This window comes from Excalfactoria chinensis, chromosome 3 (genome assembly GCF_039878825.1).
Source record: "Excalfactoria chinensis isolate bCotChi1 chromosome 3, bCotChi1.hap2, whole genome shotgun sequence".
Classification (NCBI taxonomy): domain Eukaryota; kingdom Metazoa; phylum Chordata; class Aves; order Galliformes; family Phasianidae; genus Excalfactoria; species Excalfactoria chinensis.
Window position 1 is genome coordinate 86,169,265 of NC_092827.1, and position 18,969 is coordinate 86,188,233.

At 40.7% G+C, this 18,969-nt stretch overlaps 1 protein-coding gene across 13 annotated transcripts in view; it reads right to left on the reverse strand.

The window, feature by feature from the left end:
- ESRRG (estrogen related receptor gamma) overlaps positions 1–18,969 on the reverse strand; it is a 378,604-nt gene that overhangs the window by 3,662 nt on the left and 355,973 nt on the right. For all 13 annotated transcript variants that reach the window (XM_072333662.1, XM_072333663.1, XM_072333661.1 and 10 more), the window contains 2 exons: positions 9,407–9,676; positions 1–197 (listed from right to left, as the gene is read on the reverse strand). The exon at positions 1–197 is cut by the window's left edge and continues 3,662 nt beyond it. In XM_072333662.1, coding sequence (XP_072189763.1) covers positions 1–197; positions 9,407–9,676 — 467 coding nt within the window. The remainder of the gene's footprint in view (positions 198–9,406; positions 9,677–18,969) is intronic.

Here is an 18,969-nt window from a genome sequence, read left to right on the forward strand (position 1 = left end):
TTTGCCTTCCAGTTTGATGTTGTAGAAATGCTGCACAGCCTTGGTGGAGGTTTGCCTCAGAAGTGGGAGAGTCATCAACATCTTGCCGGCACGACGCGGGTCTTCCATGTGCTGTCCAGCCTCGTAATCCTGCAGAGCCTCGTGTAAGACGTCCTGAAGTTTCTGCACTGCCTCAACGTCCTCTATGTGCATTGAGTCTGCAAAACAAAGGAGCGACAGGAGGTGTCAGCAGGGCGTGCCCGAACGTCAGGCAGCTCAACGCCTGCACAACTCTTTCCCTGGTGCCATCCTCTTTTACAAAGGAGAGAGATAATTACGCACTTATTTCGAGATCAACCCTTAGGACAGTAACTAGAATCGCTGCCGAGCTATAAATTAACTCTTGGGTAAGCAATCTTTCTCCTCATCCTCCTGAAACCAGGGTGCTGGCAACCCTGGCTGCTCCACACGTTGCCTTGCACAGCTGTGGGGAAGGCTGTGGGAAACTGCAGCGGGCTTCAAGGCCGAGAGGCTGGAAGCTGTGGCCATCAGTGGTGCCAACGGCCACGTAAAAATGACAGCATGAAGAGTGCTTCACTGACAGAAGGGAAGAGTGGGTTTGATGTGATTTCCTGATAGGCCTAGCAAAGCTTTTCACCCTCGGGCCCATCAGACAGAGAGGCAGCACTAAGTTATGCTCCTTTTTGACAATCCACCCAGAGGTTGCTTTGTCTTGTTATTGTTGGGGTTTCACCTTTTTTTTTTTAAACCCCCCAGAGCAAGCACCTGGCCCTGACCCTTTCCAGGTGAGGTGTTCTGGTGGTGTAAGCTTCGAGTGAGAAGTCCGGGCAGAAGGCACACAGAGAACTAAACTGAGCTGCTATGTGACCCGGAAAGATTAAAGCAATGGAAGTGTGAAATAAAAAGAAAAGATCTAACTGAAATAACTGTAAAACCCTAAACAGCATAAATACAAAGGGGAAGATGTCCCTGAGAACATGCAGTTACTGGACCATGCGGAGATGATTTCAGATGAGAAGCCCTAACTCTCCAGTTTTATGTAATCATAAATGCCAAAGAAAAAACAATGTATTCCAAGGAGGGGGAATGCGAGGAGGGAAGAATAGCTGCAGGGGAAATGGGCCACCAAACACCTCAATTAGTTACCAAAATTTGGATGGCATGCGGACTTACAGAGCAAATAGAGTACCACATGAAAAAGGGACTTCTGAAGGGGTGCACGTCCCAGCGTACGTGACACTGTGAGTGCAACATGGGGTGGGACTGGGACAGTGAATTCATGGTACTGCCACAGCATGTCCTTGGAAATCTGTTTAGTAGAGGGCTTCCTTGGTACCTTGTGGGGTTTTTTGGTTTGTTTTGGGGTGGATCTTTTTGGAATACAGCTCCCAAACTAGGCAGAATAACGGCTGGGAAGTTGGAGAGGGAAGAACCTGCTTCCATCACCATTTCCACCTCCTGCATTAAGTGATGTGCTGGATAAATATTTTGATTTGCCTCGTGTTCTTCCCCCTGCTGATGACAACAGCAACAAATTCTCCATATGCTTCAAATACTTCAATTACATGCTGAGCATGAAGGTGCATCTAAGATTCATCTCCTGAAAGCTTACACACGACTACTTCCCCGGGTAATGAAGCCCCACAGTTAATGCTTCGCTTTTTTTTAGTGCAGAAACATATGAAACTAAAACACAAACCAGTAAGTAAGAGGTTAAACAAAATGTTCCAGCTTCTATTGTCAAAACAAATGTGCAAATTGAATAGAAAAGAAAAAAGTTACAGCTCCTGCTCTAAAACAGACACTTAATTATATACAAGTTTGGATCATTTAGCACGTTTTATTGATTCTGATGACAGTTTATCTGTTAATTACACATAATGGAGTCCTATGGGAATTTCACATGTTTAATAATTCTGAGTCTTAGCGGATACACGCTCTAGGAAGCGTGCAGGGAGACACGCGCTGCAGGAATGCAATGCTGCACATTGAGGTGCACTGTGCCAAAAGCAGAGAGCCTCAAAAATCCCTATCCTGGGGAAAAAGAAGGCCAAGACATTCTAAAAATGATGCCAGGGAAATGATATCTCCAGCAAGATTTAGTTCTAATTAATGTGAGCCCATTCGTCAAATCCATACATTTTTGATAGATTTCTAATATGGTGATCCTATTAAATAATTGTGTCAATAAGAGAAAATCTCTGAATTCTGCACCCTACAAGCAGGATGTAATCAATACAGAGATGTTAACGCACACAGACAAACGTGACCGATGTCTCAAGCACAGTGTCCAACCGCCGCACTTAATTTGGAATGCAAACTCCAAACAAATTGCCTCCACTGCCTGACTCTACCAAGCCCTCAGATATCCACAGTTGTGGAACACAGCACAGGCACGGTGTGCTGCTCCAAGACATTTCCCAGGCACCACGCACCATGCAGCAGTGACACATCTCCTCCTCCTCTCCCCTAACCCACAGTGCAGCCGGGAAAACAGGTAGAAGCCTTTTTGCAGTAACAAACTCTTGGTGGGTCAAAGGCTGATTCCTCTTACAGAATTTTCTATACCATACTGCAAAGAGAGACAGGTCATTCTGGAGCACCTGACTAGAGATGTTCACCTTTTAGCTCTGTAGGAAATTAAGCTGGTTCTGGATAAAAGTGGGAGACGTTCTGTGAATGGAACAGGAAATGGGGTAAGAAAGCCAGAGCGGAAACAGGCACTTATAAACAGTGACTACAACTCCAAATTATTCTCTTAAAGTTGTGATTTGGCTTGAAAGATTAAAAAATGATTTAATGAAATTACTATGATAATTTAACTTCCCATTTACAGAAAAAATTCAAACTCATTTCAGCTTTGCACATTCTAGGGGCTGCTAATGTTTAAGTGCAAACTCACTAAATCTGGGCTATTTAATTAGACCATGATTCAGCTCGCAGATTGCTCAGGAAAATATTAATCTCTACAAAGATTCTTCTTCAAGTTTTAGCCTTGCAGTTTCTAACTTCCACTTTATTCCCAATATTAAACGAATGTAGATCTTAATCCCTCAGGCGTAAGCCTTTGAAAATAAAGAAAATGGTTGAAAATGCTGAACTAGCCAAGGGGAAAAGAAGAGGGAAAATAAAAGAGAAATCTTTGCAGTAACTACAGACTGGCAGACACTGAAGTGAATTCAGAGCAGGTTAGCTTACTGCTGATAAGCCCAATCCACACCAGTAAGAGAGGGCAATGTCAACAAGCACCACAGTAATTTAGCGAAACACAGACTCTGTGTGACAGTCAAGGAGTAAAGAAATAATTACAAAGACAATGTGAAATTGGATTTTATGCTAGGTACAAAGACTTTGAATGTTCTTCCTATGCCAAGAAAACTCCCTGAAATTATACTTTTTGTTTATTTATTTACTTATTTATTTTTAATTGGCACCATAGACAGTTTGGATAATTTCCAGTTATATTCTAATATCCAAAGGAAATCTACAGGTAGATCTGAGACACCTAAAAATCAGTGCCTATATAAAGAATGAAATTAAACAGGGCACTTTGAAAGTACTTTCATTTGAAAGCAAGCAGGATTTGATCTTAAATGCCCTGCAAAAGAAGTTTCTCTGACTGGTGACACTAGAATGCTCATCAGGCACAAGATAAGTTGATACAAGGAAAGAGTAGCTGTTTGCACTGTGTATATAGCATCACTGAGGAGAAAGCAGAGGAAACCCAAGGGTCTGAAATGAAGTATTTCTTCACATCAGAAAACTCTGGTAGCATAAAGCAAGAAATTATGATAGCGAATCAAACAACAGGGAGCATGCAGCAGTGAACAAATACATTAAGATTCTGATAGAGCACATCAGAGGGGCAATAAGCAATGAGCAGGGCAAGGCACTTGAGAGACAGCAATCACTGTACTGCAGAGGGGTGGCTCACAAACTAAGAACTGGTAAATCAGGTCAGGGAGCTGCAGGTTCCTGGAAGAACTGGATGAGATGAAGAGTGAGAATGGTACACACCTAAGAACAGAATCTTAATCCAGGTTATGGCTCAAATAAAAAACAAACAAACAAACAAACAACCAAACCAACAAAAGCTGCCTCAGTATTCACAGCGGGGAGCTGCTTAGAGAACTCTGTCCTGTCCTGCTGAAATCTGAGACATTTATACAGGAAAACCTGCTTTTCTGCTCCATGCTTATCCATTTTATGAGAAAGACAAGGGAGTCATATGAGCAAATCAAACCTAGTTACCTCTCCCAGCAAGAATTCCCATCCTTTTCCAGTATGGAACAAAACTTGCCTGAGATACTGACTTTGGTCGTCCCTGTGTAGGGTCAACAAATGCACTTAACTCCTATCATCTATCTATCTGTCTTAGCTGAATAGAACTATCTGCTGGGAGCTGCATGGTGAGGCTAAGAGACAAGCACATAAACACAGTATTTTCTCTTGCAAAAGGGTATGGCAGGAATCATCTGATACCTTGATTATTCCACTGAAAACAGACACTTTGATTGAAATATATGTTGAAAATTAAGGAGGTATAAACAATGAATTCCTTGTCCATACAGATTAGAGGCAGTAGAAACTGAACAAGTGAAACAGAGGCTCGTACTTTGTTTTGGTGAACAGCGTCTTTGTCTGAATAGCCCAGGTTTGGTTGGCTTTTAAGGAGAGGTATGGAAACAAAGCAGGAGTGAGAAAAGAAATGACTTCACAGAACATGCCTGCTCATTGCAGGGGCTGACTGGATCAGCAGTAACTAAACACAGAGGCTGAAGTTAAAACACAGTAAATGGCCCCTTTTTTTAATATTCCTGAAATGGTTTGCTTTCCACTAGGATAAGGAGTGAGGGCACTAAATAAAAGGATATTTCTACAATGTAGAACAAACTGCACACTAACAACTGGTTTGAATACGTATTCAGTGAGACTGCTAAAACTCTTGTGGGATAGGACACCAACTAAGAGGGAATGTTGAATGACTGCATCAAAATCCTTTTTATTCACTGCAAGACAGCAATAATTGCCATATTACCACTGAGAGCCATTGGTACACTGCTGAGGAAAGAGAGGGTGACTACCAGCACCTATCTGCTGTCACAACTGGTCAGCAACCACCAACCCAAAACACATCACAGGTGGAAATGGTTATTTATTTCCTCTAAGCATTGCAGGCACCACCTATGTGATTAAATGAAAGCAGGCCATGAGGAAAAAGCTGTGCTCACGCAGCAGGAAAGCTCTGACTGTCCTGACAATTTCCTTTTCTCAATCTTTTTTTTCTGTGTTCTTTATATAAAATTAGATGAAGGAGTTAATGATATGAAGGAGGTGCTATTTCTAGATGGTAAAATAAACACCAATGAATAAATACACCAATGAAACGCCCATGTATTTTTATACATGTCAATTCACAGACGTATTAAATGTGAATTCTAACACTGACAGATACACAAGAATGGCTAAATAAAATGAAAAAGAAAAAAAAAGGCACTGTTAGAAAATAAATATAGTATTTTGTGATATATGGTAAGCCACACTCTACACCGGGAATAACGATGAAATCCTATGGAACAAGTGATTTATGGGGCTCCAGCAATTAATTTTTAGTATAATAATATTATTCAATTCCAACAGCCCAGCTCTGAGTACAGCGTTTTGTTGGCTGGAAGCGAAATGAGCTGTAGGTAAGAACTACATCTTTTACCAGGACATATCACTGTGCAACTTGGCATCAGCGTTGCAATGCACTTTCATGCTGTTACCATGCACAAGATGCTTCCTGGTTCTTGCTCTTTCAGTAATGAAAGGGTTGTGTCTTTGTGGGTTGTTTTTTTTTTTTAAGAGACAGTTAATAAGAGAGACCTGAAATTGTGATGGCAAGTGGAGGCCCTTTTCTCCTTCTGGTGGCACAGGCGAGACAGCCAGTATTAATGCTTAAGATTAAATTTTCAACAGTGCATAGGGTTATACTTTTAAAGTGCCTAGCATCCACATTTGGGTCAGATTTTTCAAGATGCCAGCACTCTATTAGGCAGATACACACAGATCACATTTTATAATGTGCTAATGTATTTTGACACGTTAGTTACTTATTTTTAGGTCTTAGATGGGAATTGAGCTTCTCTTAAAAACCAGCTCTCAGTTGTGACTCCTGAGCTCTTCTGCAACATTCTGGCCTGAAGGCACAATTTTGTCCTCACTGAAGAGGTAATTTCAAAAATCTGCTCACCTGCAACTCCCTGTTTAGAATTTCCTAATCAATACATGGAAGTATTTTCTAACACAAAAAGATGAGCAGGTCACCTTTTACGTGCCAGAGTGTGCATGCGTGCACTTGCCTTCACCTGAATGTATTTTGTAAATAGTTCACCTTGCCTTACACACGGGGAAGTAATTGGTACATGCATGTTTTGGAAACCATTCAAAGCTGATTTTCTGCGTGGGTAAACAAAGTGCTCGGCAGTGCCAGATTGCTGTGTTTGGGCAGCCGAGGGGCTAACCTGCTCCTGAGCATGGGAGGACAGGGCAAGAAAGAAGGGAGAGGCTGGGGATGAGGACGGCCCTGTGGTGGTATGAGGACGGCCCTGTGGTGGTATGAGGGACCTCTCTGAGTTTAGACAACACAGGAACAGATTCCACAGGCCAACAGAAAGGGCAGCACTTGGGGTGTTCTCATGGTCAGGGTAACAGATATGCTGGCCAAAGCAAAGCTTCTGGTACCTATTTATACAAAATACAATCAATATTAAGACAAACTACAATTTCTTTTTCTGCTTCTCCATACCAGCAATGAAAACAGTGTGACACTGTGTCATAAATCACCAATGCAGATGCAGAGCCATAAAACCACCTTCGTCTACTATTTACAGCAGATTTAACCTGGGAATCCTACCACACAGCATGGATGTGGCTGAAATGCCTGGGATTTCTTATTATACTTCATCCATGCTCTCCACAGCTGTAGAAATGATGCTCTATTTTAAACCAGAAAAATAAATAGCTGTAGTTCTTGAAGGAAGTCGATGCAGCAGCAAAATACTTCAAAACATGAATTGCTAACTGATTGATTTTATAATGGCATTTTACTTCCTTTTTCCAGGTATGTCTGCACTTCCATTAACCAGCTCCTCAGTTATGTACAAATAAGCTACTTTCTGGCTTTGTCTATTAAAAAAAAGGCAAAAACTTCAATTTTGCTTTCCTAATTTAATTTTAGCAGTACCTGTAATTAAAACACTGGGGGCTTGATACTCTGCAGGTGCTGTCTTACCTCTACAGGTCGGGGCAGCTATAGTTAACAGAAGTTTGATATCTGCCGCATGTGCAACCTGGACCTGCACTATTTAATGCCAGCCATCAGAGTGCTCTGTTCAGAGGGAAGTCAAACAGCTGGTTTGCTTTGTAACTCCTCCGTGCAATAGTTTCATTTTAAAATGGCAATTTTAGTCCTTTGCAGATGAGGGAAGGAAATGTTTTCCCTTAAATGTACATGAAACGGTATTTCTCTTTGACATTATCCTGGTTGTAATTCCCAGGGAAGTTAATGAAGCCACAGATTCTTTTAACACACTCCATGCACAATGCATGAATAAACTTTTTTTGGCAGCAATGTATTTTATTGTTGCTTAATCACTGCACGCCTCTTGAGGAAAAGAAAAAACCAAAGGGCTGTGAGTGGTATTTAACACTGGATTCCCACATCCCAGCTCCTTTCCTCTTCACCAAGTAAGATACAGAAATATTTCTAAATCAAACAGACCAATGTAAAAATCGGGAAGGAAACATAATAAGCTCCCAATTTAGACTCCTAATTCCAGATAACTTTACTGCTCTGCTCAATAAGCACGAACAACCTTGGGAAAAGCCCTTCCTGTAGCTGCAAAACGTTCTCAAGTGTACACTTAAAGTGGTCACTAATTTTAAATAGATCCTCAATTACAAAACAACTCGGAGCTTTGAGGGACATTTCAGATGTTTTCTCTTCTGAAAATAAAATGATATTCTAAAACCAGGGACAGAGTCAGTGGGGTGGAGAATACAAAGAAACTAATAAGCATTTTGGCTTTGCATGTTTTTGAATTATATTTCCAATTAAAAATGCAGAGTGCTAAATCACATTACAAAGACAAATAGGAAAGTACAACTTCATTGTTGAAAACAATTTCCCTCCTATCAATCTGAGGATTCATGCATCAATATTGTAGATGAACTGTTAATTACAAAATCAATTAAAAAATTATTTCTAAAAACAGTCACGCGTCCCGGCTCTCAGGGGGGCAATTTGGGCAGAAGGTCTCATCTCACCAGGACCGCGCCAAATCACAAGTCGTCATCCACAAGTAAGCAAAAGCAATCTGGTTTTTCATTTTTCAGTGCGGCTGAGCCCAGCCTGAGATTGATCGTCACATATGGCCCCAGAAAACAAACTGTCAATACCTTGAATGCTGCAGAATTTGAACAAATAGCCGTCCGCCCATTCAAGCCACTCATTGCATCCCATTTAACAGATTTTATTGACAGTTTCCTTCTTGTAATTAAAGGGAAAACTACTGGCCAGCAACCAAGATAAAGTTCAAAGATAGGGTCAAAACAAAAGCAGATGGAGGGGCACGGTGTGACTGTCAATGGAACATAGCATCAGAGCATGTTATTGACACACAGGTATCTAATGATCGGCACGTCATTAAAGAGGGATCTATCGTGAACTTTATGCAAATGCTAAAAGGGACTTAAGACCACAATAAAGCATTAAGGAGACACAAAAGGAAAAACAACAAAGCAAAAACGATTTTTACTTATCTGGCAGTATTCACTGCTTCAGCACTTTTAAATTCAAATGCAAGGGGGGAAAAAAAAGAATCTTTCTGAGATTTTTAACCCTTTCTGCACAGGTAACAGTAATCTCTGGAGAAGCATCACCACAAATGCAGAGGATCCAAAAGGTAAGGTGGGGTCCCTGACAGATTAACAAAGAATTTCCTCCCCCCTTCCATACCCTGAATTCACTCTTATAAGTCAGTAGCTGCATTTAAAGAGAATGGATATAGCATATCCTCACGTATCCTTTCTGTTCATTTAAACTACGATGATTAGACTCGTCTGGATTATGGAATGGATTTAGGAGAAGAGCATCCATATTCATTTGTAAGGATCTTTGCCTGTAAAATAGTCTCCAAATCACACAGTGCATTACACTCCCGCTCCCTTAGGAGCGTATTCCCTGATTACTTAGGACCAGAAAGCTCCTCTTAGTTTGAACTGCTTTGTTTGTTGCCTGTTAGACTAAGGGTTGATTAGTAACTTCGTATTCCAAACCTGTATTTAAAACATGCATGCAGAAAGTAATATGGAGAAAAGTGACATATTAAAAATGTAGCAACCATGGTGCCACTCTGCCAACCTGAATTAGCAAGTGCTATAGCCTTGAGGGTGACAAACTCTTCTTTCTCCAGCTTCATGCTCTTGTATTTCTTTACCAGTTGCAGTATGGCATTGTTAAGGTCAAGAAGGCCTGCCAATTTGGACTGGTCTTCATCCATAATATAGTCTTCAGCATAAACAAGCTCATCCTCAAAAGAAAGTGACCGGTATACAACACCGAGAATCAAAATCTCCATCCAAGCACTCTGCAGAAGGCTCATCTGGTCAGCTAGAGACAAAGTAGAGAATCCTGAATAGGAAAAAACAAAACACAACAAAACACAAGAAAAACTATTAGGCATGTTTGGATTTGCCATAAGTCTGCTCTTCTACTCATTTGTACATGCATTGTGGTAAAACATATATTTATTATTCTCACTTTTGATTTTGTGCCTCTCTTCCTCACTTTATTACAGTAATCAAGGCAATACACACACAGTTGTATACAAGTAGGGTTTTGTAAAACCTTTCTGTAAGAACTGTGTTAGTTTGGGGAGCGTTACAGTGACAGTCTAGGATTTGTACCGTGTCTTCTTTGCCCTGAAATACTCATGCTTAGTTCCATAATCCCAATGCTGTGGAATTGGGATTTCCCAACCCTGTTTATCCATACCACAATCCACGAAGGATAACTTAGGAGGGGGGGGGGGGGGGGGGGGGGGAAAGAATAGGGAGATTTGGTGTTTTAATAGAATTAAAGTGATTTGCACAAAGAGGAAATTTCTCTTTGAACTTTAACCTCAGGGGAAAAAGAGGAGTAACCCACTCCTCAGAAAAGATGCTAATTCCTTCTGCAACAGCTCCTGCCTCTGCTGCACTTGTTGAAGGAGCAGAATGCCACATTACAGTGCCAAGTGAACAGCGGTCACACTGTCCCTTTTCTGAGGACAAGCAAAAATGTAATAAATGCCTCTTAATGAATTTAACTTTTGCTTTCTTTTTCATTTCTTTTCTTTGTTGTTTTATCTTTTTTTCCCATGCTGTATTTCCTAATAGGATCATGTGGGGATAACGTCTTTACTGCCTTACCTTTTCAGCCTCTTGTTTACGGTACCTGTTAATTTCTGATATCAAATTGCTAATATCCCAATCACATTAGGAGCTATGAACAAGAGGGGAGAGGATGTGATTTCCTGGCCTGTTGGTGAGCTGCAGCAGTTTGCCAGTTGGCACCAGCAACCACAAGTACTTAATAAAATCATCAAAGGGGATTAGTCAAGCCTTTCTTAAAGGGTCTTAAGGCATGTCTGAGGCTTTCATTTACTTGTTTATGGAGCTGCTTACATGTTCTCTGACAGGGTTCCTGCTGCAAGAACATTCTTTTTGCCATTAGATTACACTTAAATGCATTTTTCTGTTTTGAAAGTCAAGAGTTACAGTCAAGCAGGAATAGATCATAAACCAGCAAGTCTGCATGGCATCTACTCCAAACAAGATTTTCTCTATAGGCACTAAGCAGCAGAAGTAATACAATAAAAAAAAAACAACCCCACATCCAAACCACCAAGCATCCATAAAAAAATGAAATATAAAACTGGCTGCATGCTTGCTCTCTCTTTTTCCTCCCCCTTATTTGTTTTCATTTTCTCATATTCTTTTAAGTCTCGTGATAGAACTGTAGCTCTCTGCCTTCAAAACAAAACAAAACAAAAACAAACAACAAAACCCGAGCCAACAGTGCCAGAAAACCCTCGAGGAGGTGACAATGGAAAATAACACATCTGTGATTAAAATAAATAAGAGAGAAATGGAGAAGAAATAATCGTTGGAGAGGTTATAGGGAAGAATTCGTGATTTCAATTAGCTTCAACGTTTCTGTTCCTTCCCGTCTTTCAAGAACCAGTTTTTGTGCAGCAGCAGATGGACAGAGACCATAGCCTGCAGCACCGTCCTGTGACAGCCCTATTCTCCCTCCCAGACACTGCTGTTAGTAAATAGATTTACACATTCTCCAATCTCCACACATCTTTCTGCCGAATAATTAAAAGCAGGATGATTAGTTTATTGAGTGGAAGGAGGAACTTTTTTATTGAGGTCCATCCACGATTTTATCAGGGCCAGCACTTTTACGGTTGTCATGAGGGTGCAGGCATCCAATTTTTCTTATCTGCCTGATTAATACAAACGCTGTTTCAGGACGCATTAATTAACAGATACAAATCTACGTTCTCATGGAAGGATCAATACAGAGAAGAAAAGAGGCATCAATGTGAATTTAGTGCTGATGATGGAGAAGGCACTCTATTGACATTTACGTGCATAGAAACTTTAAAGTTGCAGTGCAGCCCTTTTGTCCCTGTGATTTACAAATTAACAATTTTTCAGGTATAACAATGTTTCACACTCTTCTGTGGAGTTTAATTAAGCAAGAAGCAATAAAATCAAATTTGATTTAAAAAAAAAAAAGTTTAACTTGCAATTTCTTTCTACTCTATTTTTTTTTTTTTTTCCTGGAACACTCCCAACCTTCTCCTTTTATTTACTTGTCTATTTTAGCACTCGTTTTTTTTTTAACAAATACTGCTATGTTTCAATAGCATTTATCGTGTCACTGCAAAAGGAAATTACATACGTCCTGTGAGGGGGGAAAATGGGATTTTGCCTATTATTTATTGTTCTGCACTCTTGAAAAATCTGCTTTCTGCTGCAGTAAATACTAATAGCAATACTAATTGTTTTTAGATGACACACGAAAAAAAATCAACCGACTTTTTTACATTACAGGAAAACTCTTAGATAAAAACCGCACTGTTCTGCTCTCCAATAATAAATCAAACAAACATGATTATTTTCTCTCTGATTGAAGCAACTTCCCCCTGAAAGCCTGCTCAGTGAAAGCATGTTTTAACTTTTACAGGCGCCCCTTGTGGGAATATAAAGCTGGATCATACCATAATCTACCTGATTTTTTGGAATATATGACAGTATTCGGCAGTCGTTCTGCATCCCACCAGCGCCTGTTCAATAGGTGCTCAGAAATGTCACAGTTAACAGATCACAGAGGTGTGTGTGTATTTACATACAGAGATTCATTTTGAAATGTTTCGCAAATGCTGTGTGTATTCCATGACAAACTCAGCTTTGATTCCCAAGCTCCCATTATAGGGATCCCCTATAACAAATTCTATTCCATGACAAGTAGTCATTCCCTATTGTGCACTGTGACTACTTGACAAGAAGCTTCCAGCTTGTGCATGAATGCACTCCCAGCCTACTGCATCAGCCTTTCCAGCACAGCCCCGCGCTACTGCCCATGGCAGGGTCTGGAACTTTGTCAGGCCTGCTCTTCCTCCTCACCCTCAAGAGCCTTACCAGGAAGGAGTTTTAAGTGCAGACCTGCACAGTGGTTGTTTAAAACACAATATCATGCACCTCAGTGCCCTCCTCATGCAGCACATGGTGACAACTCCCACCTCCCTCCCTGCTGCCGCCATGTTGTGCCTGGCAGGCAGTGCTGGTGGGAAGGCCCTGCGCCCTGACCGCAGCTCGGCAGCGCTCGGCTGCAGCAGCACTCCAGATAAAGCAGATGACAGCCAGGAATAATGTCATCTGGAACGATTGAAAGGCTTCTCAGGAGTCAGGTACCCCCGAGGTAATAAGCTTGAAGGAAGCATGTTTTGTGCCAACCCTCCTGCCATCTCCTACCAGAAATTCTTGTGCTTGACAATGATGCCATGGGCACTTGTCAAGGGCTTTTTTTTTTTTTTTTTCCTTTTTGCCTAGCAAACTGATGCACTTTGCAGTCAACTTACAAAAAAGGCTAAGCATTTGAAAGTGTGAAGGGCAAAAAATATCTGACGGCTAGTCTTCAAAAATACACTTTCATTTCAGAAAGCATAAATGTTTATTTCCTGAGCTGAGTGTTGACAGAAATAGGCTGCAGTGCAGGCACATGAATTTAACCCCTGGTAGGCATTCTTTTCAGCACGGGTTTATGTGGCTGCATGCAAGCATTGTAAATCTACAGGGTGTCTCATAATATCAGTTAACAATAGCATTGATTTGCTGGTTACAGACTTTTTTTTTCTTTCCTTCTCCTCCTTTTCAGAGACTGTAGCATTCCCTCAGCTAAAAATAGATACTTTTCTACAAACAGCATATCACACTCAAATCGTAATTATGCCGTAATGACTTGCTGAGATCACTGAGTGTGCATAGAGAAAAGGTTGATTGAGCAACTGAACATATGCTTACGTTTCTCCTTTCACATACCAGCAAGCCCAGAGCTCCAAGGAAGCAGAAATAAAGAGATAGAAGGGCCCAGGCACGTTTGCTGGGGGAACAGCACGGTGAGGAGCTGTGCAACACGGAGCTGTCGAGTGGGGCTGGAGGAGCCACAGGGTTTTGCCGCTGCCTTGCACCGCTTGCTCTCTTTTCACATTGCTCTCAGCTCCATGCTAAGCAGGGAAATCTTTTATATTCCTGAAGACCCTTTCCTCCACTTCATTAAGATGGACTTCATGGACACAAACTCACTGGGGGCCGCAGCGAAGCAGCTGCAGATGGTCAAGTGCCACAGCAAGATGAGCAGCTCGCACGCAGCGCTGTGAGAGCTACTTATTTCTGTGGCTGGACTCAGCCCTGCCATCGTCTGCAGCCCTGAGCATTTGATGTGATGCCTGAACTGGGCTCCTTTGGCTTCATTCCTGGTGGTTTCACTTTGCAAGGAACGAACTTTGCTTCCTCACTGTTGTGTGTTAAGAAATCATAATATTTGATCAGACCAGGAATTAAAATGCTGGCAAATCTGGGAGCTACTTGAGCTTTCTGATAATCACCTCTCATTTACTTCACCAGTTGGTTTCGTCTTTGTTACTTTTAAGAGCAGAATATTCCTCTGGCTTGCCCTGGTTTGTACTTCAAGTATCTTCATTTACATTTTCTATAATTAAAGCTGTGCTTGAAAATGACATGTTCACCAGTGTGTTGCAGATTCAATATATTTCCACAGTTGAAATATCAGAGTTGGATTTTCAAATTATTTACACTTAATTTTGATAGATTAACTTCCTTCTAAATGTTTTATGGGTGCTGATGTTTCCACTGCAATTTCCTTACTTCAAAAATGATGTCAAGTCACCACTGCCAAGAGAACGAATGGATATTGGAAACTCTTTTCTTAAAGCACAGAACACTTTACAGACAGAGTGTGTGGCCTCACACTCAAATGATAAGCATTGGGTCAAATGCTTTTTTCCTGACAGCATAAGAGTGAATCTGAAGGAATCCCACTGCCTTCCAATGGCAGGATACTGCCACTCTTTAGAGTGTATTAGAGCACATAGCTCTCAATTAAGAGAACCTTTTTAATATGTACGTTCAACAGAAAACTGATTTCACTGCATTTCAGAATACTCTGTATTATAAAAATATATAACAAGTTTTGCACATATTTCAGTTGTTACAAAAACTATTAAGCAAAAGGGGGGAGCTGTGACAAATTACCCAACATATGTCACAGACAATGGATGAAGTTTGGTTCTTGGTGAAAGCTGGAACTAAAACAGAAACACCTCATTATGCCAGGGTGGACCTGCTATTTCATCTATTTCATTTAGTTTTTTTTTTATTTTTCTTTCATTTTTTTTTTATTTTTTTTTTTATACCCATTTGTTCATGAAGTCCCCATTCAAAGGGATAATAATGGCATGGGATGCCTCAGCAAACTAAGAAGTAAGCACCAGAGAGACTTTTCATGTGAAAGGTGTCAGATCACGAAACAAAAGCCCAAACTTGGAAGTCACAGACAGGTACCAAAGCACAAACTCAAACATGAAGTACAGCCAAAGGTTCCATTTACATCATTTGTTGACTACAGCTTCCAAGCTTCTTACTGGATCTGCCACAGCTCAAGTTATGGTTAGGAACTCATCTCACTCAACAACTTTCTGCACAGAGGACAAGCAAAACCACCCCACTTTCCTAGTGATGTTTTCAGGCAGTGTGTCCTTCTGGCCTTGAACAAAGTCCCTTCCCTATCAGTATAAAGGGAAATGCCCCACAGAGCGTAAGCCCAGGGCTTTTTATTGTGACACTGCTTTCGTCTCCCTGAAACAACATCAGAGAGATGGCGCAGCAATATAAGTGCATTCACACCGCACAGCTCTCTCAATCCATTAAGAACAATGGATTCTCACTAAGCAAATATTCACTTGTCAGAAGTATTTGCAACACTGGATTCATTCAGCAGGAGTAAGTGAAGTTCACAGCAATTTAAAAGCGGCTCATCAGACATTTACAAACAGTGAAGATGCTGCTTGCTTAGCACAACCTTTCTCTCCAGCTATAGGAAAAGGTGTTAATGTAATTTAAATACCAGTTAGAATTATTTTTCCTTTCACTGATAAAGCCTTACACGATAGCACTAAGCAGGAACAACTCCAGCTTGTCATTTCTACACGAGTCGAGTGCATACAGTGAGATATAACTCCCTGTACTTCCAATAGATTTGTAACAGGGATACATTTCTCTGACCAGACAAATATTTCTAGGCAGCTACTTTAAAATTTCTCATTTCTAGTTACAGCACAAGATCTGGTGAGTTTCTTCTTTAGCAATAGTAATAGTCATGAGATGCAAAATGTCACTAATTAAGACCGTCTCTGGCTTCACAGAAGCACTTTCTGTTGCTAATACTCTGCAGAGAGACACTAATGATGAAAAAGCTGGAGAGAAACCTTGCTTCAGGACAGATTTGGTGAGACCTCCACGTATGGGATACTTCCTAATGGCATTTCTGGAAACAGATGGTTTGAAAGATTGTGCGCTCTATTTCCATTAATTTTCATTTCATACCTTATTATTCCAGAATTCACCGAGAAAAAGGAAAATATAAGACAATGGATTTAAACAGATTAATATCTGACTTTTCCTTTGGGCTGGCTTTACCACTGGAACTTTCACTTCCACAATTTTAAATAGTATTACTCCAAATTCATACCAATGTTACATTAAAAAGCAAACAAGCCAAACACTTCTATTTTGATAGTCAACAGATGCTCTGAGAACAGAGGAAAATACCTGATTAATTGTAAACTGTTCTTTTTTTCTCCTGTATGTTGGACAGTGGACACATGGAAATCCTTATGCTTTACTTCTCTGTAGTGTCTTTTTAAATTCTAAGATATGGACCATTAAGAAGTTGTAAATTCAGCGTAGCAGCCTGATCTGGCCCAAAGTAGCTGGAGGTCTCCCTAAGGACAGCACTATCTACTTGCAGATTCCAGAGGGTGCTCTTTCTAACGCACTACATACATGCTTTGGTCTACTTAAAGTTAACTCTTTCAGTTCTTATAAGGAAATTTGCTTTTCAAGATGTCTGGTATATTCCAAGGAACCACTCATGCATTTGCATAGGATAAAACAGACCAAGATTAATCTTATGACCCTGATGGGCTTTTCTCAGTGAGTCTACACAAAATGACCAACCATATTCTCAACATAAACACCGATTTCACAAATATTTCTTCAATCTTTTGTATTTGAGTACAGAGTTGTGGGGGAACAATTACACAAGTATATTCTTCTATTAGTAGAGAGGCTGTGAAAAGCAAGAAGCATCCTCTGTGTCTTATGTTTTAAGCAGGTCCTTCAATGAATTCAGCTAGCAGAAGTTAAGCAGTATAATTAAATGTAGTCAAATAATTACAAAGAAAAGAAACTTTTTTTCCCTTGATTTTTTTACTGAGCCTAATAAATAAAACGAAAATAAAGATTTGAGAGAGGAACCTAACTAAATTAGTAACAATTCACATTAGTTCAGGTGCTGCTCACTTCAGCCTCTGAACAACTGGAAATACTGAGAAATTTGGTATTCAGGCTTCTTCAGCCTGCTGAATGCTTGGCTTCAAACCCAAGTTTGTTTGATCATCCTATATCTTTTCTTTCCCATGGAAAGGGCAGTCTTCTTGACGTTTGCTGGCTGAGAGGGCGGCAATCCCTGCTGTCTCCCTCAGGCAGAGCCAGGCTCCCAGTAATTCCTGAATTACCTTAATAACACAAACCTCACACCGAATGTGCCAGCACAGAGACACCCCTGCCTGCCATCCAACCAACATCTCCTTGTTAACCCTCCGTGTGCTCATCTGCATAAAATCCCTGGAGCCAAAGCAAAAACCTCAGGAAGGAAGATTTCTGGCAGATGCATCTTTTTGCTCTCAAGCAAGAAATGACACCTCAGAACACCTTCCTTTTCCAAATTTTACGAACTTTCCTATTGGTTTGCCAATTTCCTTGATATGCTGCAGACGTCAAAAAATCCCACTGATGTTGCTGTTCTCCCTCCTTTTGGGTACCAGAGTCACAGATAAACATGTACTCATTCTCCCACGTGAATGTGAAAACGTTTAGTTTGCCTAGCTGAACACATGTATCATTAAGATCATCTCTAGACGATGTACCTTAAGCCTATAACAGCTCACACACACACACACACACACACATACAAAAAAGAAAGAAAAAAATGGGAGAAGGAGAAAAAGAAAAAAAAAAAAGGAAGCTGCCTGATTCTAATACACCTAATTAGCCATCGGCAGACACTTAATTGCATACATTAGGATGATTCCATAGTGGAGATTAATTCTAAATATACCCAAGCAGCTGGTTAAGATGCCATGGATTACAGTGTGGACTGTACTTTTCCACTTAATTAGATATCAAAATTAAGCAGCAACAAGCATTTTGACATAACGGGGATCAAGCCGCTGCTTGGCATCCCAGAGCTGCACTAAAGTGACCGCTAAACAGAGCCGCACAGATGGAGAGATATTAAATGCCGCACTGGAAAGTAATTTCAAATAATAAAATATCAATATTTACATTTTAATTACCCCTACTGAGAGCCGCTCTGTCATTTTCACTATTGCCGACGCAGCAAGGGGTAGTGGAATGACATTGCGGCTCTGACTGCAATGACTATTTTGTTTCCATTAAAGAATGACAAGTGTTTTAGAGGCAGTGACACCCAGTGTGTGAACAAGAATGACAGCAGATCAGAAAATTCCTATTAAGGGAATAAATGACTCAACAAGAGAATTTACTTCGAGCAGCCAGCTCCTCCTTGAAACACATAATCCTTTCTAAATTTCCTGCCGAAAGTTCATTATTAGAGGTGCCCAGGGGAAACCTTAGCTTCTCATAAAATATTTAGACTGATAGGACCTTACATGATAACCGGTCAATTTAAAACACACTAAAACTCAACACTTGTTCTGTCTAAGAGTTAGACAAAGAGTTTGCATGAACCAGAAGAGTTTGGGGGGGATGCTGACCGGACACCTCACATTTGGATCACAGCTTGCCAGCTGCCTTTGGAAGGATAACCAGGAGCTGGTCACAGGAGGAGCACGGGTCTGTGCCCGCCTGCTTCCTGCTGCCATCACTTACATGCAAACACTTCTAGCACTATGTATGGCAGAAACCTTTTGTGGTAACTTAAGAAACTAATTATTTCTGATCAGGTCCAAGATCAGTATAGAGGAAAATATTATCTTACACCTGACCTGGTGCATTTACAAAGGAGAAAAGGATGGAAGAAGTTTATAA